General features: G+C 38.1%; 1 protein-coding gene across 1 annotated transcript in view; it reads left to right on the top strand.

Moving 5' to 3' along the window:
* Positions 1-8,144: 8,144 nt before the first annotated feature.
* The window catches only part of LOC138852785 (probable glutamate receptor), an 83,065-nt gene continuing 68,166 nt past the window's right edge, over positions 8,145-23,043 (top strand). Inside the window, exons 1-3 of the mRNA XM_070085661.1 lie at positions 8,145-8,158; positions 8,634-8,762; positions 14,975-15,065. Of these exons, the coding sequence (XP_069941762.1) occupies positions 8,145-8,158; positions 8,634-8,762; positions 14,975-15,065 (234 nt within the window). The remainder of the gene's footprint in view (positions 8,159-8,633; positions 8,763-14,974; positions 15,066-23,043) is intronic.

Below are 23,043 nucleotides of genomic sequence, written 5' to 3' on the forward strand. Positions count from 1 at the left end.
TCTGAATGTCTTCTGAATGTCTTCTGAATGTCTTCTGAATGTCTTCTGAATGTCTTCTGAATGTCTTCTGAATGTCTTCTGAATGTCTTCTGAATATCTTCTGAATGTCTTCTGAATGTCTCCTGAATGTCTTCTGAATGTCTTCTGAATGTCTTCTTAATGTCTTCTGAATGTCTTCTGAATATCTTCTGAATGTCTTCTGAATGTCTTCTGAATGTCTTCTGAATGTCTTCTGAATGTCTTCTGAATGTCTTCTGAATGTCTTCTGAATATCTTCTGAATGTCTTCTGAATATCTTCTGAATGTCTTCTAAATATCTTCTGAATGTCTTCTGAATATCTTCCAAATGTCTTCTAAATATCTTCTGAATGTCTTCTGAATATCTTCTGAATATCTTCTGAATATCTTCTGAATGTCTTCTGAATATCTTCTGAATGTCTTCTAAATATCTTCTGAATGTCTTCTGAATATCTTCTGAATGTCTTCTGAATGTCTTCTGAATATCTTCTGAATGTCTTCTGAATATCTTCTGAATATCTTCTGAATATCTTCTGAATGTCTTCTGAATATCTTCTGAATGTCTTCTAAATATCTTCTGAATGTCTTCTGAATATCTTCTGAATATCTTCTGAATATCTTCTGAATGTCTTCTGAATATCTTCTGAATGTCTTCTAAATATCTTCTGAATGTCTTCTGAATATCTTCCGAATGTCTTCTGACTATCTTCTGAATATCTTCTGAATGTCTTCTGAATATCTTCTGAATGTCTTCTGAATGTCTTCTGAATGTCTTCTGAATGTCTTCTGAATGTCTTCTGAATGTCTTCTGAATGTCTTCTGAATATCTTCTGAATGTCTACTGAATGTCTTCTGAATGTCTTCTGAATGTCTTCTGAATGTCATCTGAATGTCTTCTGAATGTCTTCTGAATGTCTTCTGAATGTCTTCTGAATGTCTTCTGAATGTCTTCTGAATGTCTTCTGAATGTCTTCTGAATGTCTTCTGAAAGTCTTCTGAATGTCTTCTGAATGTCTTCTGAATGTCATCTGAATGTCTTCTGAATGTCTTCTGAATGTCTTCTGAATGTCTTCTGAATGTCTTCTGAATGTCTTCTGAATGTCTTCTGAATATCTTCTGAATGTCTTCTGAATGTCTTCTGAATGTCTTCTGAATGTCTTCTGAATGTCTTCTGAATGTCTTCTGAATATCTTCTGAATGTCTTCTGAATGTCTTCTGAATGTCTTCTGAATGTCTTCTGAATATCTTCTGAATGTCTTCTGAATGTCTTCTGAATGTCTTCTGAATGTCCTTTCTGAATGTCTTGTGAACGTCTTGTGAATGTCTTGTGAATATCTTCTGAATGTCTTCTGAATATCTTCTGAATGTCTTCTGAATGTCTTCTGAATGTCTTCTGAATGTCTTCTGAATATCTTCTGAATGTCTTCTGAATGTCTTCTGAATGTCTTCTGAATGTCCTTTCTGAATGTCTTGTGAACGTCTTGTGAATGTCTTGTGAATATCTTCTGAATGTCTTCTGAATATCTTCTGAATGTCTTCTAAATATCTTCTGAATGTCTTCTGAATATCTTCCGAATGTCTTCTAGATATCTTCTGAATGTCTTCTGAATATCTTCTGAATATCTTCTGAATGTCTTCTGAATATCTTCTGAATGTCTTCTGAATGTCTTCTGAATGTCTTCTGAATGTCTTCTGAATGTCTTCTGAATGTATTCTGAATGTCTTCAGAATATCTTCTGAATGTCTTCTGAATGTCTTCTGAATGTCTTCTGAATGTCTTCTGAATGTCTTCTGAATGTCTTCTGAATGTCTTCTGAATATCTTCTGAATGTCTTCTGAATGTCTTCTGAATGTCTTCTGAATGTCTTCTGAATGTCTTCTGAATGTCTTCTGAATGTCTTCTGAATGTCTTCTGAATATCTTCTGAATGTCTTCTGAATGTCTCCTGAATGTCTTCTGAATGTCTTCTGAATGTCTTCTGAATGTCTTCTGAATGTCTTCTGAATATCTTCTGAATGTCTTCTGAATGTCTTCTGAATGTCTCCTGAATGTCTTCTGAATGTCTTCTGAATGTCTTCTTAATGTCTTCTGAATGTCTTCTGAATATCTTCTGAATGTCTTCTGAATATCTTCTGAATGTCTTCTAAATATCTTCTGAATGTCTTCTGAATATCTTCCAAATGTCTTCTAAATATCTTCTGAATGTCTTCTGAATATCTTCTGAATATCTTCTGAATATCTTCTGAATGTCTTCTGAATATCTTCTGAATGTCTTCTAAATATCTTCTGAATGTCTTCTGAATATCTTCCGAATGTCTTCTAAATATCTTCTGAATGTCTTCTGAATATCTTCTGAATATCTTCTGAATGTCTTCTGAATGTCTTCTGAATGTCTTCTGAATGTCTTCTGAATGTCTTCTGAATGTCTTCTGAATGTCTTCTGAATGTCTTCTGAATGTCTTCTGAATGTCTTCTGAATATCTTCTGAATGTCTTCTGAATGTCATCTGAATGTCTTCTGAATATCTTCTGAATATCTTTGGAATGTCTTCTGAATATCTTTTGAATGTCTTCTGAATGTCTTCTGAATGTCTTCTGAATATCTTCTGAATGTCTTCTGAATGTCTTCTGAATGTCTTCTGAATGTCTTCTGAATGTCTTCTGAATGTCTTCTGAATATCTTCTGAATGTCTTCTGAATATCTTCTGAATGTCTTCTGAATATCTTCTGAATGTCTTCTGAATGTCTTCTGAATGTCTTCTGAATGTCTTCTGAATGTCTTCTGAATGTCTTCTGAATGTCTTCTGAATGTCTTCTGAATGTCATCTGAATGTCTTCTGAATGTCTTCTGAATGTCTTCTGAATGTCTTCTGAATGTCTTCTGAATGTCTTCTGAATGTCTTCTGAATGTCTTCTGAATATCTTCTGAATGTCTTCTGAATGTCTTCTGAATGTCTTCTGAATGTCTTCTGAATGTCTTCTGAATGTCTTCTGAATATCTTCTGAATGTCTTCTGAATGTCTTCTGAATGTCTTCTGAATGTCTTCTGAATATCTTCTGAATGTCTTATGAATGTCTTCTGAATGTCTTCTGAATGTCCTTTCTGAATGTCTTGCGAACGTCTTGTGAATGTCTTGTGAATATCTTCTGAATGTCTTCTGAATATCTTCTGAATGTCTTCTGAATGTCTTCTGAATGTCTTCTGAATGTCTTCTGAATATCTTCTGAATGTCTTCTGAATGTCTTCTGAATGTCTTCTGAATGTCCTTTCTGAATGTCTTGTGAACGTCTTGTGAATGTCTTGTGAATATCTTCTGAATGTCTTCTGAATATCTTCTGAATGTCTTCTAAATATCTTCTGAATGTCTTCTGAATATCTTCCGAATGTCTTCTAGATATCTTCTGAATGTCTTCTGAATATCTTCTGAATATCTTCTGAATGTCTTCTGAATATCTTCTGAATGTCTTCTGAATGTCTTCTGAATGTCTTCTGAATGTCTTCTGAATGTCTTCTGAATGTATTCTGAATGTCTTCTGAATATCTTCTGAATGTCTTCTGAATGTCTTCTGAATGTCTTCTGAATGTCTTCTGAATGTCTTCTGAATGTCTTCTGAATGTCTTCTGAATATCTTCTGAATGTCTTCTGAATGTCTTCTGAATGTCTTCTGAATGTCTTCTGAATGTCTTCTGAATGTCTTCTGAATGTCTTCTGAATATCTTCTGAATGTCTTCTGAATGTCTCCTGAATGTCTTCTGAATGTCTTCTGAATGTCTTCTGAATGTCTTCTGAATGTCTTCTGAATATCTTCTGAATGTCTTCTGAATGTCTTCTGAATGTCTCCTGAATGTCTTCTGAATGTCTTCTGAATGTCTTCTTAATGTCTTCTGAATGTCTTCTGAATATCTTCTGAATGTCTTCTGAATATCTTCTGAATGTCTTCTAAATATCTTCTGAATGTCTTCTGAATATCTTCCAAATGTCTTCTAAATATCTTCTGAATGTCTTCTGAATATCTTCTGAATATCTTCAGAATATCTTCTGAATGTCTTCTGAATATCTTCTGAATGTCTTCTAAATATCTTCTGAATGTCTTCTGAATATCTTCCGAATGTCTTCTAAATATCTTCTGAATGTCTTCTGAATATCTTCTGAATATCTTCTGAATGTCTTCTGAATGTCTTCTGAATGTCTTCTGAATGTCTTCTGAATGTCTTCTGAATGTCTTCTGAATGTCTTCTGAATGTCTTCTGAATGTCTTCTGAATGTCTTCTGAATATCTTCTGAATGTCTTCTGAATGTCTTCTGAATGTCTTCTGAATATCTTCTGAATATCTTTGGAATGTCTTCTGAATATCTTTTGAATGTCTTCTGAATGTCTTCTGAATGTCTTCTGAATATCTTCTGAATGTCTTCTGAATGTCTTCTGAATGTCTTCTGAATGTCTTCTGAATGTCTTCTGAATGTCTTCTGAATATCTTCTGAATGTCTTCTGAATATCTTCTGAGTGTCTTCTGAATATCTTCTGAATGTCTTCTGAATGTCTTCTGAATGTCTTCTGAATGTCTTCTGAATATCTTCTGAATGTCTTCTGAATGTCTTCTGAATGTCATCTGAATGTCTTCTGAATGTCTTCTGAATGTCTTCTGAATGTCTTCTGAATGTCTTCTGAATGTCTTCTGAATGTCTTCTGTATGTCTTCTGAATGTCTTCTGAATGTCTTCTGAATGTCTTCTGAATATCATCTGAATGTCTTCTGAATATCTTCTGAATGTCTTCTGAATATCTTCTGAATGTCTTCTGAATGTCTTCGGAATGTCTTCTGAATGTCTTCTGAATATCTTCTGAATGTCTTCTGAATATCTTCCGAATGTCTTCTGAATATCTTCTGAATATCTTCTGAATGTCTTCTGAATATCTTCTGAATGTCTTCTGAATGTCTTCTGAATGTCTTCTGAATGTCTTCTGAATGTCTTCTGAATGTCTTCTGAATGTCTTCTGAATATCTTCTGAATGTCTACTGAATGTCTTCTGAATGTCTTCTGAATGTCTTCTGAATGTCATCTGAATGTCTTCTGAATGTCTTCTGAATGTCTTCTGAATGTCTTCTGAATGTCTTCTGAATGTCTTCTGAATGTCTTCTGAATGTCTTCTGAATGTCTTCTGAATGTCTTCTGAATGTCTTCTGAATGTCATCTGAATGTCTTCTGAATGTCTTCTGAATGTCTTCTGAATGTCTTCTGAATGTCTTCTGAATGTCTTCTGAATGTCTTCTGAATGTCTTCTGAATGTCTTCTGAATGTCTTCTGAATGTCTTCTGAATGTCTTCTGAATGTCTTCTGAATATCTTCTGAATGTCTTCTGAATGTCTTCTGAATGTCTTCTGAATGTCTTCTGAATATCTTCTGAATGTCTTCTGAATGTCTTCTGAATGTCTTCTTAATGTCCTTTCTGAATGTCTTGTGAACGTCTTGTGAATGTCTTGTGAATATCTTCTGAATGTCTTCTGAATATCTTCTGAATGTCTTCTGAATGTCTTCTGAATGTCTTCTGAATGTCTTCTGAATATCTTCTGAATGTCTTCTGAATGTCTTCTGAATGTCTTCTGAATGTCCTTTCTGAATGTCTTGTGAACGTCTTGTGAATGTCTTGTGAATATCTTCTGAATGTCTTCTGAATATCTTCTGAATGTCTTCTAAATATCTTCTGAATGTCTTCTGAATATCTTCCGAATGTCTTCTAGATATCTTCTGAATGTCTTCTGAATATCTTCTGAATATCTTCTGAATGTCTTCTGAATATCTTCTGAATGTCTTCTGAATGTCTTCTGAATATCTTCTGAATGTCTTCTGAATGTCTTCTGAATGTATTCTGAATGTCTTCTGAATATCTTCTGAATGTCTTCTGAATGTCTTCTGAATGTCTTCTGAATGTCTTCTGAATGTCTTCTGAATGTCTTCTGAATGTCTTCTGAATATCTTCTGAATGTCTTCTGAATGTCTTCTGAATGTCTTCTGAATGTCTTCTGAATGTCTTCTGAATGTCTTCTGAATGTCTTCTGAATGTCTTCTGAATATCTTCTGAATGTCTTCTGAATGTCTCCTGAATGTCTTCTGAATGTCTTCTGAATGTCTTCTGAATGTCTTCTGAATGTCTTCTGAATATCTTCTGAATGTCTTCTGAATGTCTTCTGAATGTCTTCTGAATGTCTTCTGAATGTCTTCTGAATGTCTTCTGAATGTCTTCTGAATGTCTTCTGAATATCTTCTGAATGTCTTCTGAATATCTTCTGAATGTCTTCTAAATATCTTCTGAATGTCTTCTGAATATCTTCCAAATGTCTTCTAAATATCTTCTGAATGTCTTCTGAATATCTTCTGAATATCTTCTGAATATCTTCTGAATGTCTTCTGAATATCTTCTGAATGTCTTCTAAATATCTTCTGAATGTCTTCTGAATATCTTCCGAATGTCTTCTAAATATCTTCTGAATGTCTTCTGAATATCTTCTGAATATCTTCTGAATGTCTTCTGAATGTCTTCTGAATGTCTTCTGAATGTCTTCTGAATGTCTTCTGAATGTCTTCTGAATGTCTTCTGAATGTCTTCTGAATGTCTTCTGAATATCTTCTGAATGTCTTCTGAATGTCTTCTGAATGTCTTCTGAATATCTTCTGAATATCTTCTGAATGTCTTCTGAATATCTTTTGAATGTCTTCTGAATGTCTTCTGAATGTCTTCTGAATATCTTCTGAATGTCTTCTGAATGTCTTCTGAATGTCTTCTGAATGTCTTCTGAGTGTCTTCTGAATGTCTTCTGAATATCTTCTGAATGTCTTCTGAATATCTTCTGAATGTCTTCTGAATATCTTCTGAATGTCTTCTGAATGTCTTCTGAATGTCTTCTGAATGTCTTCTGAATATCTTCTGAATGTCTTCTGAATGTCTTCTGAATGTCATCTGAATGTCTTCTGAATGTCTTCTGAATGTCTTCTGAATGTCTTCTGAATGTCTTCTGAATGTCTTCTGAATGTCTTCTGAATGTCTTCTGAATGTCTTCTGAATGTCTTCTGAATGTCTTCTGAATATCTTCTGAATGTTTTCTGAATATCTTCTGAATGTCTTCTGAATATCTTCTAAATGTCTTCTGAATGTCTTCTGAATGTCTTCTGAATGTCTTCTGAAAATCTTCTGAATGTCTTCTGAATGTCTTCTGAATGTCTTCTGAATGTCTTCTGAATGTCTTCTGAATGTCTTCTGAATGTCTTCTGAATGTCTTCTGAATGTCTTCTGAATGGCTACAAAACAATAATGTGGATATGCAGTCTCTAAGCATAAATCATTTTGACCTGTAAGTTAAAATTAATATTTACTTTTAAATATAAAAAAATCGGTTTAATTGATTTTGTGAAAATACTTTATTTTTTCTAATTAGCTACAAAATCTTAATGGCATCACATTTTCTCCCCAAAAATGTAATATGAAGTTATTTTTTTGTGTAAATGTTAATTTACCAGCTTTATTAAGCAAATTAGATTAGTTTTTATTCGATAACTAGAAAGAGCTTCCTGTGATCGACTTGAAATTCTCATAAATGATGATGAAATGTTCATATTGAAGATGGTTTATCTCAGTACCAGGTTTAGTTTTATTGAACAAATGACTGGAGAGTGTTTTATGAAGATCAATGCATCAATTTTCTATATATTGCGGTAACACGATCTCTAACTTACAGTCAACTTGTTGAAGGAAACTGTCACATCAAGTATAAAACTCTTTTCAAATGGAGATGAGGATGTTCATCTGCAGCTATGATGCTTCTTGACAATGTTGATTTACAGCTTCTAGGTTTTCTGAGGTTAACCTTGTAATATTTGGCTTCTTGGGAGTGTTGAGCTAAGTTTCTTTGCCTCTTAATTAAGAGTGTTCATCTCGAGAGCCCAGGTCTGGATTATAGCAACTCGGTCTCTAGAAGGACATGAGATGTATTTTTCTGCCTCATGAGGACCCCAATTGGGTCTTTTACGATGACTTGCCTTCCATTAATGAGGTACATTAATGAGTCATCTCTGAAGTTTTAAAACACAGCGATCTACATACATTTAGATTTATGTATGATCATTTTCGAATGTACTCACAAAAGTAAGATTGGAAAGGAATTTTAAGTGGATTATTTAATGGCGTTATCATATATGGAAATAATTACTAGAGAACTTGGTATCATGTACAGGGTTGTCCACCCAAACTGTTACAAGCATGTGGTAGAAAGGGGAAAATAGAGAACCTGTAAATAAGAACATATGTCTGGTCTGTCAATGACATTGATTTCATAACAATTAATATTATTTTTTAAAAGGGGTGGGCTGGTAAGCCAGCGAAAGGCTCTAGTCATATGTCCAAAAGATCCAGTGGCGTGTTAATTTATAATTAAGACCTGTGTCTGGAAACACTTGTCTTGTTTTCTGATGAAACTTGTCTTGTCTAACATAACGTAACACGGATTTAGCCTGATAGTTGGTATTATGTGTTTTCCATTATATTAAAATTGATTATTTCTTTTCTTTAGCAGAGTAAAATTTCCACAGAAATTTCTTTTGTTGAATATACTGTGTTACAGGTTCCATCGAGAGCCAACGTTAACAGCGGCAGTGGAGTCATTCTACATTCAAAAACACAGTATCGGCCAAAACAAGGGTCCGAAAAGAGACGATATGCTGCAGTACATCGCTCAAGGGCTCAACTTTAAGTAAGATTACATTCTATAAAATATTGATTTTTATCCACAGTAAAGGTGGATTATATTATCAGTAATAAAATATACTTAGTTCACTTTACAATGATTTGTTTTAACTTATTCTCTCAAAATTAAGCTCTATTTGTTTGTAAAGTGATGTGAATACACACATTAAAGTTTATACATCATCCATCCCGGCCTCTTAAGAAACAGCACGATTTATGACTGTAAAGATTCACAAATGGAACTGTTTGACCAAGCTTAATAAGTGAAATTATCACATAATTATATCTCCATATCTAGTTTTTCTGTCTTAATTCCCTAATGACTACAGCATATTAGCCAATTAATGGTGATTTAAGTCCAAATTTTGACATACAATTTGAGTCTGAGAAATTATGTGGGTGAATTTCACAGGTACAGACCTGAATTAATATTTCCAACATATTAGTGGGAAGAACTCTGGCACATCTAAAACAGATAACACGTATCGTTATAGATATACCTCGGGGACACGTTGGAATTTAGGAATAATTGTTCACTACATTATTCCTCCCTTGAATAATAGGAGTCCTCAGGTTGTTCTTCAACTCTATACATCCTTGGTTAGGCCTCATTTAGATTATGCTGCACAGTTTTGGTCACCGTATTACAGAATGGATATAAATTCTCTGGAAAATGTACAAAGGAGGATGACAAAGATGATCCCATGTATCAGAAACCTTCCCTATGAGGATAGACTAAGGGCCCTGAAACTGCACTCTCTAGAAAGACGTAGAATTAGGGGGGATAAGATTGAGGTTTATAAGTGGAAGACAGGAATAAATAAAGGGGATGTAAATAGTGTGCTGAAAATATCTAGCCTAGACAGGACTCGCAGCAATGGTTTTAAGTTGGAAAAATTCAGATTCAGGAGGGATATAGGAAAGTACTGGTTTGGTAATAGAGTTGTGGATGAGTGGAACAAACTCCCAAGTACCGTTATAGAGGCCAGAACGTTGTGTAGCTTTAAAAATAGGTTGGATAAATACATGAGTAGATGTGGGTGGGTGTGAGTTGGACCTGATAGCTTGTGCTAACAGGTCGGTTGCCGTGTTCCTCCCTTAAGTCAATGTGACCTGACCTGACTAGGTTGGGTGCATTGGCTTAAGCCGGTAGGGACTTGGACCTGCCTCGCATGGGCCAGTAGGCCTTCTGCAGTGTTCCTTCGTTCTTATGTTCTTATGTTAACAACCCACACATCGGGACCGTAATTTAAGTGAATATATAATTCTTTAATATTGATTAATAAAAGAATTTCAAACCAGTAACACTTGCTGTATTAAATTTGGTTGTGGACTGTGTATGTTACTGAAAAGTTACGATGGGCTAGACAGATTTTATATGATTTGTTAGTATCTTATTATTTATATAACACGATACCAATAATTATAACATAAGTGTATACCTGGAGTGTACATAAAATTAAAAGACACTTACTCAGTTATTTTTTGGGTGATATAATCTAACGCCTCCCTAACAGGACTGTAACCTAATATTGGCGCCTTGGAACTCACCATGATGGCCTGTGAATAGTTTTTTTTTTTTTTTTTTTTTTTTTTTTTTTTTTTTTTTTTTTTTTTTTATACACAGGGTTTGACAAGGTTAAGGATCTCTAGCTTTATTGACAAGCTATTTACAGGTTAAGGATTCCTAACTTTATTAGCAAGCTAAGAGCTGTTACCTACATCGGCTCATTTGAAAGCATTTTTATTGTTATGAGGCATACAAGTAGGGAACAGGATGAAGTTGGAGCCATCTGTGGGCCAGCATTTTCATTTGATCAACTGGCTTTATCTCGTTGACATCATTATGCTGTCCGAATGTGTTCCATACTCGAGTCATCCTGGGTATATATGATCTCAGATGGAGTGATGTTCTGGAGAAGGGTACAGCCAGAGTGAAGTTGCTGCTTTCTGCCCATCTTGTGGCATAAAAGCTTGCTTCTCGCTGTCCTCGAAGTGGATCCAAGTTTGGTACTTTGACAATATTGGCCTTGTACATAACAGTAAGGCCACCCACATCCCTCCTGTGTTGAAGGCTCTGCCGAAATGACAGGTCTATCCAGGATGGGTCCAGGCGAGAGATGAGACATCTTGCTCTGCTCTCTACTCTGTCAAGCAGTCGCAGATGAGAGGGGGGGGGGGCAGGCAAACCAAGAAAGTGGAGCATACTCAAGGTGTGAGCGTACTTGTGCCTCGTACAGAATCTTGCAACCCCTACTGTCAAGCAGATGCGAGATACGGAGAAGTGCTGTAAGCTTCCTGGCTGCCTTGTTTGCAAGATTTACAACATGGTTCTTCATGGTTAGTTTGGAGCCAATTTCACCCCAAGGATATCAACTTCTTCTCCAGGTGCAAATGTTACTTGCCATCTATTTCCCCAAGCTGATATAGCTCTTAGCTGGTGATTGATGTAGTTTAGTGAAGCTGGCATTTCTTCTCTTGGATAAGTGAATGTCAGTGTACAGTCGTCTGCATATGCATGGGATTCGGGGATGAGATGAAGAAGGTCGTTGAAGTAGACATTCTATAACAATGGTCCCAGCACGCTTCCTTGTGGAACACTTGCCCCAATAGGATGTCTCGCTGATTCCGTTCCACTGAGAACTACACTTAGAGATCTACCATGAAGGTAATCACTGAGGAGACAGCGTAGAGTCTGCAATTCCCAGTGCTTGAAGTTTTGCTAAGAGGCCCTGGTGCCACACCCGGTCGAAAGCACTAGTAATGTCCAGTGCTACCACACAGCTGACTTTGGATTCATCCAGTGACTGGTGCCACTTAGTGGAGAGGTTTAACAACAGATCAGCAGCAGAGTAACCTTTCCTGAAGCCATATTGACGTTCACAAAACAGGGAGTGGTAGTCAAAAAACTGTCATTTGTTTTGAGATTATTGTCTCGAAGATCTTACCAGTGATTGACAGGAGTGACACTGATCTGTAGTTGCTGATTTCTGCTCTGCTCTTCTTTTTGTGATTAGGATTAATATCGTACTTAAAGCTTCTCTGAATGTTTTTGCTGTGAAATTAATGCCCTGGTCACTTTGAATAGATCGTGTAAGGTGAAAGTGAGAAATAAACTTAATGAGGGTTTTAAGAATGGTTTTATATTAATACTACGCTTAGTACTGCCTCATCATACGTAATAGTTTCAATAAGGATAGTAAACAGAAATCGGTTACCTGACTTGGCCTTCAGTAAAAGGAGGGGTCGATACGTAGCTTCTGACCCCGCATCTTTGCTGGTCACTACTAGATCAACTCTCTCCCTGCTTCAAGAGCTTTATCGTACCTCTTTTTAAAGCTCTGTATGAATCGTTCTTCCAATACATCACTCTCCAGATTGTTTCACTTCCTGACAATTCTATTACTGAAGAAATACTTTCCAACATCCCTGTCACTCATCAGAGTGTTCGACTTCCAGTAGTAACCCATTGCTGTGTCCCATCTCTGAAACACTCAGAGATACGTTGTTATCATGTCTCCACTATCCCTCTTGTCCTCCAGTTTCGTCAGGTTGATTTCTCTTAACCTCTCCTTGTAGGTTATACCTCTTAGCTCTGGAACTAGTGTCGCAAACCTTTGTTCTCTCTAATTTCTTGAATTGCTTGACTGTGTGTGGGTTTCATACCAGTGCTGCATATTCCAATACAGGCCTGACATTCGCAGTGTACTATATCTTGAATGACTCCGTACTTGGCTGTCGAAATGCCATTCCTGGTTTGCCAGGTGGCTATATGCTGCAGTAGTTATTTGGTTGATGTGTGCCTCAGGAGATGTGCTCCGTATGATACTCACCCCAAGATATTTTTCCTTGAGTGAGGTTTGTAGCCTCTGTCCCCCTAGTGTATACTCTGTCTGCAGTCTTCTTTGATGTTCCCCAATCTTCATGACTTTGCACTTGGTGGGTTTAAATTCCAGGAGCCAGTTTCTGGACCAGGCCTGCAGCCTGTCCAGATAACTTGGTAGTCCTATTTGATCCTTGTCTGCTAGAGTTATCCGTCTTTGCTTCACATCGTCTGCAAACAGGGCTCTATCTCTGAATCTAATCCCTCAGTCATGTCATTCACATATACCAGAAACAGCACTGGCCTTAAAAATGACCCTTGAGGCACCCCGCTCGTTACATACGGCTACTCTGACGCCTCGTCACGCATCATTACTTGTTATTTCCTTTCTGTCAGACATTTTCTTATGCTCTGGAGTGCCTTTCTTGTTATTTCTGCTTGCTCCTTTAGCTTTTTGCGCTAATATCTTGGGCGGAACTGTGTCAAAAAACCTTCTTGCATTCCAAGCACATAGAGTCCACCCACCAGTCCGTCTCCTGTCTTACTTCTGACATCTTGTCATAAAACCCCAGTAGATTTGTTACTCGGGATTTTCCCTTCCTGAAACCGTGCTGGTTATCATGTAAGCTCATTTCTTTCAAGATGCTCCACCATTCTTCTCCAGATAATCTTATTTATCTCCTTGAAAATTGTGACAATACTTGATGTGTCATCCACACCTCATGTACTTGCCCCGTTTCGATAAATGCGTTTATGATTGTTGTTACTGGCATGCACAGTCCCTCTGCTCCCTCTCTCTGAGGGGCCCATGGAAAGATGTCCGCTTCCACCGCCTTTGAGGTATGTAGTTCGCTTAGCAGCGTCTTCATCTCCTCGGTTGGGTGTAATGTGTCCATCACTTGTTGTTGTACCCTGTCATCCCAGTTTGCTGAAAGTCATTCTTTCTCCACCGAAAATACCTCCCTAAATCTCGTATTATGCTCTTCACATACTTCTTGATCATGTTTTGTGATCACCCTTCCTTCCTTCCTTCCTTCCTTAATCTGATTACCTAGTCTTTTACTGTTGTTTTCTTCCTGAAGTGGATGTACAACAACTTCTGTTCAGATTTTGCTTTCGATGCTTTTACATTATCATATTGCTGCTGGACCTCCTAATCAATGCATATTCGTTTCTGGCTCTTTGGCTCGTCTCTTTATTTTTATGGGTCCTGTAAGTTTTATATATTTTCGATGCTCTATCGCACCTAGCTTTGTCCTCTCTACTCCTTCGGGAGAAGCGAGGGCTCGTTTTAGTCTTCGTGTTCTATTTTGCTGCCCTTGGTTACGAACTACTCCTCTACCTCCTTGCATTTAGTGGTCAAGTGATTCATTATTTCTGTCCAGTTCTCTTCCTCACTGCACCTCAGGGATGAATTGCCTCATGGTTGTGTTGTCCCCTCTTTTGTAGTTTGGCTCTCTTTCTCGTGCTGCTTCATTTTCCACTGTTAATTAACCCTACAATGTAGTCGAAGCTCAGAACTTCATGCAATTTTGGGGAAGGTACTCTATTCGCTTTACTGTTATACCTGAGAGGCCAGGGGCTTTATTTCTCATTCTGCTTATGACTTGGCACTTCCCTCTGAAAGTAATGGGTCCAGTTACGAGTGATCTTCTTTGAGAGTTGTTTGTGTCAGTTAATGGTATTGGTTGAAAATTATCTCTCCATTCGTTTGCCCACTAATAGTGGCCATTGTTGAATCTTCTAATGTCACTGTGTGAGCGAATTTTCTCCCACACTTCTCTTATCAAATCAGACTGGTCTTGCAGGTTATCAAGGATGAAAGTTACTTGCTCATCGTCCTCGTCGGTGAAGAAGTGAGTTAGTTATTGATTAGGTTTGTTCTTTGCAACCAGAAGCTGGCGAATCTTCCTCTGGAAATGTTCAGGACGATGTTTGTATTGGTAGCCTTTTGGACAATATATATCCTTGAAACAATGTCGAACATTATCCTTTCAAAACAAAATTTCATGCCTGGTACCCAGATATGTACTGAAGAAACACCTAGCATGTGCAATAGGCCTAGTAGAGTAATACAAGAAACTACTCTAACATTATCATATATTGGCCAGTTAACATAAGAGGTCACGTCCTTATAGACTGCCACAAGATGTTATCTACTCATCCTCATGTCCCTGAAAAAAGTCATCCAAGATGAAATACCACATAGTTATCCGATGACCCATGATGCTTCACCTCTACTCACCTACGTGTATAAATATTTGTGAGCTCTCCTCATTGATTTGTAATCTGAAGAGGACCTGAGTGAGAGGTTGAAATATACTGACTACCATTCTCCCTTGTTTTTGTCCCCAGTGGGACATTTAGTCATTAATTTCAGTTTGTATCTTCTGCAGGTACAAATATGTTACTCCAGCTGACGGGATGTTTGGCTCCAAGCAGGAAAATGGATCGTGGTCCGGCATGGTCGGTATGGTGAGCAGGGGGGTAAGTGTATAATGCTGTGATTATGGTCAGCAGGGGTAGTGTGTAGCTTGTGATTATAGTGAACAAAGATAGTGTGTAGCTTGCGATTATAGTGAGCAGGGGTAGTGTGTAGCTTGTGATTATAGTGAACAAGGGAAGTGTGTAGCTTGTGATTATAGTGAGCAGGGGTAGTGTGTAGCTTGTGATTATAGTGAACAAGGGTAGTGTGTAGCTTGTGATTATAGTGAGCAGGGGTAGTGTGTAGCATGTGATTATAGTGAGCAGGGGTAGTGTGTAGCTTGTGATTATAGTGAGCAGGGGTAGTGTGTAGCTTGTGATTATAGTGAGCAGGGGTAGTGTGTAGCTTGTGATTATAGTGAGCAGGGGTAGTGTGTAGCTTGTGATTATAGTGAGCAGGGGTAGTGTGTAGCTTGTGATTATAGTGAGCAGGGGTAGTGTGTAGCTTGTGATTATAGTGAACAAGGGTAGTGTGTAGCTTGTGATTATAGTGAGCTGGGGTAGTGTGTAGCTTGTGATTATAGTGAGCAGGGGTAGTGTGTAGCTTGTGATTATAGTGAACAAGGGTAGTGTGTAGCTTGTGATTATAGTGAACAAGGGAAGTGTGTAGCTTGTGATTATAGTGAGCTGGGGTAGTGTGTAGCTTGTGATTATAGTGAACAAGGGAAGTGTGTAGCTTGTGATTATAGTGAGCAGGGGTAGTGTGTAGCTTGTGATTATAGTGAACAAGGGAAGTGTGTAGCATGTGATTATAGTGAGCAGGGGTAGTGTGTAGCTTGTGATTATAGTGAGCAGGGGTAGTGTGTAGCTTGTGATTATAGTGAGCAGGGGTAGTGTGTAGCTTGTGATTATAGTGAGCAGGGGTAGTGTGTAGCTTGTGATTATAGTGAGCAGGGGTAGTGTGTAGCTTGTGATTATAGTGAACAAGGGTAGTATGTAGCTTGTGATTATAGTGAACAAGGGTAGTATGTAGCTTGTGATTATAGTGAACAAGGGTAGTGTGTAGCTTGTGATTATAGTGAGTAGGGGTAGTGTGTAGCTTGTGATTATAGTGAGCAGGGGTAGTGTGTAGCTTGTGATTATAGTGAACAAGGGTAGTATGTAGCTTGTGATTATAGTGAGCAGGGGTAGTGTGTAGCTTGTGATTATAGTGAACAAGGGTAGTGTGTAGCTTGTGATTATAGTGAGCAGGGGTAGTGTGTAGCATGTGATTATAGTGAGCAGGGGTAGTGTGTAGCTTGTGATTATAGTGAGCAGGGGTAGTGTGTAGCTTGTGATTATAGTGAGCAGGGGTAGTGTGTAGCTTGTGATTATAGTGAGCAGGGGTAGTGTGTAGCTTGTGATTATAGTGAGCAGGGGTAGTGTGTAGCTTGTGATTATAGTGAACAAGGGAAGTGTGTAGCTTGTGATTATAGTGAACAAGGGTAGTGTGTAGCTTGTGATTATAGAGAACAAGGGTAGTATGTAGCTTGTGATTATAGTGAACAAGGGTAGTGTGTAGCTTGTGATTATAGTGAACAAGGGTAGTGTGTAGCTTGTGATTATAGTGAGCAGGGGTAGTGTGTAGCTTGTGATTATAGTGAGCTGGGGTAGTGTGTAGCTTGTGATTATAGTGAGCAGGGGTAGTGTGTAGCTTGTGATTATAGTGAACAAGGGTAGTGTGTAGCTTGTGATTATAGTGAGCTGGGGTAGTGTGTAGCTTGTGATTATAGTGAGCAGTTGTAGTGTGTAGCTTGTGATTATAGTGAACAAGGGTAGTGTGTAGCTTGTGATTATAGTGAGCCGGGGTAGTGTGTAGCTTGTGATTATAGTGAACAGGGGTAGTGTGTAGCTTGTGATTATAGTGAGCCGGGGTAGTGTGTTTTCTTGTGATTATAGTGAGGAAGGGTTGCTTTTGACTACAGTAGCGTGGGAAGTGTGTGTTACCTCGAGTATACAGTGGGGAGGGGAATTGCTTGGTGATTAGAGTGATCCGGGGCAGGATAAGTGAGATTTTGGAAAACATTTAAGCACAGAGGGATAGTGCTAAGTGTGCAACTTGGCGAGGATAAAGAGTGGATCAACATGGATAATAAATATTATAATAGTATACAATACCAAACAGTTAGATATCTTATTTTCGAAACGTTTCATTAACATAAAAGGCTTCCGCTGTGTAGGCGAAACGTTGGAAACGTGACTTGATTATCAACTCGTTGGTAGTTTTACCATTATGATATTTATAACCAATGAAGATCCACTCTTTATCCTCGAGAAGTTATATATTTAACGCCATCTCTCAGTACTCAGCTGATAATGAAACTCGTACTACCCCAGGATCACTCTGATCATCAAACAATGCACGAGAGGCATTACATGAGACATATAATGAGAGGCATTACATGAGAGACAACATGACAGGCATTGCACGAGGAGTATTTCTCGAGAGGTATTTCATGAGAGGCATTAGATGAGAGACATTGTGCGAGAGGTAGTACAGGTGAGACATTACAACAAGGGTATTTCGTGAGAAGCATTACATGAGATACATTACACGAAAGGCATTACAAGAGAGGCATTATATGAGAGGCATTTCAAGGGCATTATTTGAGTGTTATTACACGAGGAGTGATAAAAGAGGGGTATTAATAAAAGGGAAGTACAAAAGGGGAATTACAAGAGAAATATTTTACAAGGGACATAACACGAGGGGCGTTAAACGACGGGCATTACTCAAAGAGAAGTACACAAGGGGCAGTGAACAAAGGGGTATTACACGAGTATTGAGGGATATTGCACCAACACCATACAGTAGTTGCCCCTCAACCCACGTAATAGACAATGTTAGTGTACCTCAGCGCGCCTAAGAGGTCCATTAGCTAAACATTAACCCATTTAATAGACACAGCTACTCTATCTTAACCCAGGCATAGCACCTAGGAAAGGGATCATACCCAATTCTTTCCGGATTCCGATACCCAGTTTTGAGTCAATAGAAAAACCCATACCTTTGCTATATTTATATATTTTAAATTATGCTGGTTATGTTCACGGGAGGTTATTGCATGATGGGTATTAACTAACAAATGAAGGTTAAATATTAAATATCTAAATTTTTCAGATAAGTTTCTGCCATTACTCATTACTTCGTCTGTATTAGTTATTTGTTGTCAAATGCACTTGTCGATAGTGCATGCTCGTACTTGTCTGTGTGTGTGTGCGCGCGCGCGTGTGTGTTTGTATGTACTCAACTAATTGTACTTACCTAATTGTGATTGCAAGGGTCGACTCATAGCTCCTGGCCTCGCCTCTTCACTGCTTGCTACTAGGTCCTCTCTCCCTGCTCCGTGAACTTGGTCATACCTTTTCTTAAAACTATGTATGGATCCTGCTTTCATTACATCACTCTCCAGATTGTTCTACTTCCTGACAACTCTATGACTGAAGAAGTTCTTCCTAACATCTCTGTGACTCTTCTGAGTTTTCAATTTCCAGTTGCCACCTTTTGTTTGTGTGTTACATCCATGAAACATCCTGTACCTATCCACCTTGTCAATTCCTGTCAGTAATTTGTATGTTATCAGATCCCCCCCTGTCCACCTGACCACCAGTGTTTTCAAGTTAAATTCCCTAAACCTCTCCTCGTTGAGCAAATCCCTCAGCTCCGGGAGTAGTCTTGTTGGAAACCTTTACACATTCTCTAATTTCTTCACGCGGGTTCCATACTGGTGCTGTATACTGCAATAACAGCCTGACGTACACTGTCGTAAATGACTCCTTACTTAGATGTCGAAATAGCTATTCTCAGGTTTGCCAGGCGCTTGAGCTATGCTGCCCCAGTTATTTGGTTGATGTGCGCCTCAGGAGATGTGCTCGGTATGATGCTCACTCCAAGAGTGAGGTTTGCAGCCTCTGACCTCTTAGGCTGTATTCCGTTTGCGTCCTCTTTTCTCCTTTGCGCGTGAGTGCTCACCTAATTGTGCTTGGAGGGGTCAAGTCATAACTCCTGGCCCAGACTCTTTGCTGGTCGCTTCTAGGTCCACTCTTCCTGCTCCAGGAGCTTTATCGTATCTCTTCTTAAAGTTATGTATGGTACCTGCCTCCACTACCTCATTTTCCAGACTATTCCAATTCTTGACAATTCTATGACTGAAGAAATAATTCCTAATATCCCTTTGGCTCATCTGAGTCTTCAACTTCGAATTGTGATCCCCTGTTGCTGTGTCCCATTTCTGGAATATCCTGTCTCTGTCCAAATTGCCGATTCCTTTCAGTATTTTATATGACGATATCATGTTCCCCCTCACTTGTAAGGTCAGGACATACAGGAAGAGATTGAAATAGCTTGAATCTATTCTTGATGCTCACTGACGTGCCCGGGCTGGGAAACAAGCATGGCTTGTGAACCCGGCTGCCCAGCTTATGTGGCATTGGTGGCCTAGTGGATAAGACCGCTGCCTGGGAACGCAGCCTAAAATAATATAAACAATGACTAATTTTAAAAACATGGGCAGTGCTGATGTACCTATGAGTTTTTCTAAATGATCTCATGTGCATAAGTAAATGATATCATAATTGATGATTTAAAATGAATTAGGAACAGAGTGAGAGATAATTCTAAATACTTCAGAAGAGATGTGTAGCCTAGAGTACATAAAGTGACTCCCCTTCTCAAAGAAAGACAGACAGACATTCAAACAAAGGTGACAGAAAGGCTTACAGCAAACTGAAGCGTTTGAATATACCAGCATGTGCTGGACAATCTTTAACAAATCTATCGTAAAAGGGAAACTGCCAGAGCTATGAAAGACAGCAAATGTAGTCCCAAATTTTAAGAAATGAGACAGCACTAAACTGCAGTCCAGTGTAAGTGACATGTATAATATGCAAAATCAGGAAGAAGATTATAAGGAGAAGAGTAGTGGAACACTTAGAAAGGATTGCTCTCGTACATGACAATCAGAAGGATTCAGGGATGGTAAATTCTGTGTCAGAAAACTGCTTGATTTCTACGAGAAGGTAACAGAAGTAAGACAAGAGAGATAGAATGTTAGGCAGATTGCATCAAAAGTCATGGAGAAGATTCTAAGTACTCCATTCTAGGAGTACCTAGAAGGGAATGGGAATATGCATAACAACAAGCAAGGTTTCAGGGATGGAAAATCCGGTGTTTCAATCTTTCTGAAATTCTACGACAACATAACAGAAGACAGGAGAGAGGGAGGGTTGGGAAGATTTCATTTTCTTGGACTGTATAAAGACTTTTGACACAGTACCTCGCAGGAGACGGGAAAAGTACTGCAATGGATCAGGAAATACCTAACAGGAAGGAAACAACGAATGATGGTACGTGATGAAGTTTCGGAATGGGCTAATATATTGGGTGGGGTTCCACAAGTGTGAGTCCTAAAACCAGTGTTTTTTCATGAATAAAGAGATAGAGTAACAGGTGTGCCTGTTCACAGACGATGTGAAACTAATGAGAATACAAGCGGAGAAGGATAAGGAAAGACTAAAAAGGGATCTGGACAGTCTGCAAGCACAGTCTGATAAATGGCTCCTGGAGTTTAGCTCCTCCAAGTGCAAAGTTAAAATGCTAGGATAGAACAGCTGCAGGGGCAGGCAGGAATAACAAACAACCCACTACAATGTATCAAAGCATACCTGACAGGCGAAAACAACGAATTATCCATGAAGTGGTGTCGGAATAAGTGCTTGTGACGAGTGGGGTTCAGTTTGGACTGGTACTACTCCCTGTATACGTGAATGATATACAATGAAACTAATGAGGGGAATATAAACAGAAGTGCTCCAGAAAAGGCAGCAAATTGATATGGACAGGCTACAGGTCTGGTCTGGCAAGTTACTTGAGTTGAGTCCCAGTAAAGGCAAAGTTCTGAAGTTTGAGGAAAGCAGAGAAGCTCTCAGACGGAATAATCACACGGAAAGGTGGGGCAGCAAAGGATCCTAACCTTACTCAAAATGAACAACTTAGGGGTGAGTATTGCACCGAGAGTATCACCTGAGGAGGACATCAAACAAATAACCTCTGCAACAAATTCACGTCTGGCAAACCTAAGACTAGCTTTTAGATATCTAAGTAAGCAGTGATTGACCACACTGTACACCGTGTACGTCAGGCCCATACTGGAGTATGTAGAAACAATGTGTAACCCACACCTGGTCAAGCATGTTAAGAAAGCTTGCATCGAAACTAGCCCCCTAGCTAAGGGGTGTGGTTAGTGAAACTCAGCCTGATCTCACACGAGAGAATTTGTTTCGGTGCATACGAACAGATTCAGACAGGAAACAGAAGCACGAGGGCACAACTGGACTTTGACGTTAGGAAGCATTTCGTCAGCCTTAGAGCTGTTAGGAAGTGGAATGAACTAGAAGCAGGACCCAGTAAAGATTCAAGAAGGGGTACGATTATTTTCTCAAAGCCATGCGCTATTCTGAACCTGCTTTCATCACTGCCAAAATGACTGATCAAAATACTTTCAGTTTTATGAACAAGGAAATAGTTAGATGAACCAGAACATAACTATTACCCTGACTGCCTTCCATCCTGAGTGCCACTCACCGGACCCACAATGTAAACTGTTTTCGATTCTCTGTACTAAAGCAGTATATAGGCTACTTCTCCGCTCATATGCTGTACATTTCTCATAACTGTTGGACTGAACATTTCGACTCCAGGTAGTGGGACTGATCATCTCAAACTCTTTCTCAGCTTCAATTTTTCTTCTCTATACTTGACTGAAGAATCCACTGGCTGAAGAAAGGTTTCCACAATAACGATTCCAAAATTCTGCATAAATGACTCATTCATCAACTTGTCGGTTTTCTAATCAATTTGCATCATATGTTAATGTCTATTTGCGAATTTTTATATGGAAAATTGTCTTGTAATTTTTTTTCCATTTCTTTGAGAGTATCTTTTTTATAACTGGCTTTCAACATTCAGTTCTGGCATAATTTGTTCAAGAAGAAGACTTGTATTGGTGTTAGACTAAGTCCTAATTTGCAAATTTTATTAAACAAATTATGATATTGGTTTATATGCAAAAATATAAAAATTATTTCTATATCAAACTCCAATCTTTAACGCAGGATGTGATTAGCTAAAATTTCCCATCTGAGTTATTGGTTTCTGTGTGACAACTTGACACTGCCTTTTTCTTCACTGGTAACAGACTTCCAACATTATTTTATCTTACACAGACGATAGTTTGGTTTGTGCTGGAAGTTTACAAGTGACAAATTTCTCGAGTTTATTTAAACTTCTCCTCTCTGCATATTTTGTACTTCATCTTAACATGCTAGTGAAAATTAATAAATAAAATACGTTTAACAGTTGTGAAGTACATTAAAAATCGAAAATGTTATAGAAAATTGAGAACTATTTTGAATTTTGTTTTGAGTGTGGGTACTGAATGTTACTAACACATGGAGCACCATAACTCTGTTTACTGTAGAAAGATCATTGTCATATTCAGTAGAACTAACTTGCCAATGATTATTTAAGTAAAAGGAGAAAAATGCAGATGATGTGAGATTTCATTGTGGCATTAGTTGCATCTGTGTCCTTTTACTTAACATATTGTAAGTAATTCTGCCAATATTAGTAATTATTTAGACATTGTTGGTGCAGATGTGATCTGACCATCTTGGTGGTGCAGTACAGACGAAACTATCTTGGCGGGTATTAAAAATTATATTCTGTTCAGTGTTAATATTTTTTCTGTTTTACAGTAACCGGGATAAAAAGAAAATTTTATACTTATGTAGCACCCTGTTCTATATTTTATATAATGAATTTATGTTGATTTATGACTAATTATATGATTTTTTTATAAGACTAACGTTTTCTCCTCTTTCAGTGTAGAATTTCTGTTAGTTTAATTACATATATTTTTACCTTCAGAGATTGTGATACTACTGTGCTTTAACACTTAGAATTTTTGTAAGAATATTCATACCTTAAGCTGACTGATTTTGC

The sequence above is a fragment of the Cherax quadricarinatus genome, chromosome 16, assembly GCF_038502225.1.
Source record: "Cherax quadricarinatus isolate ZL_2023a chromosome 16, ASM3850222v1, whole genome shotgun sequence".
Lineage (NCBI taxonomy): Eukaryota > Metazoa > Arthropoda > Malacostraca > Decapoda > Parastacidae > Cherax > Cherax quadricarinatus.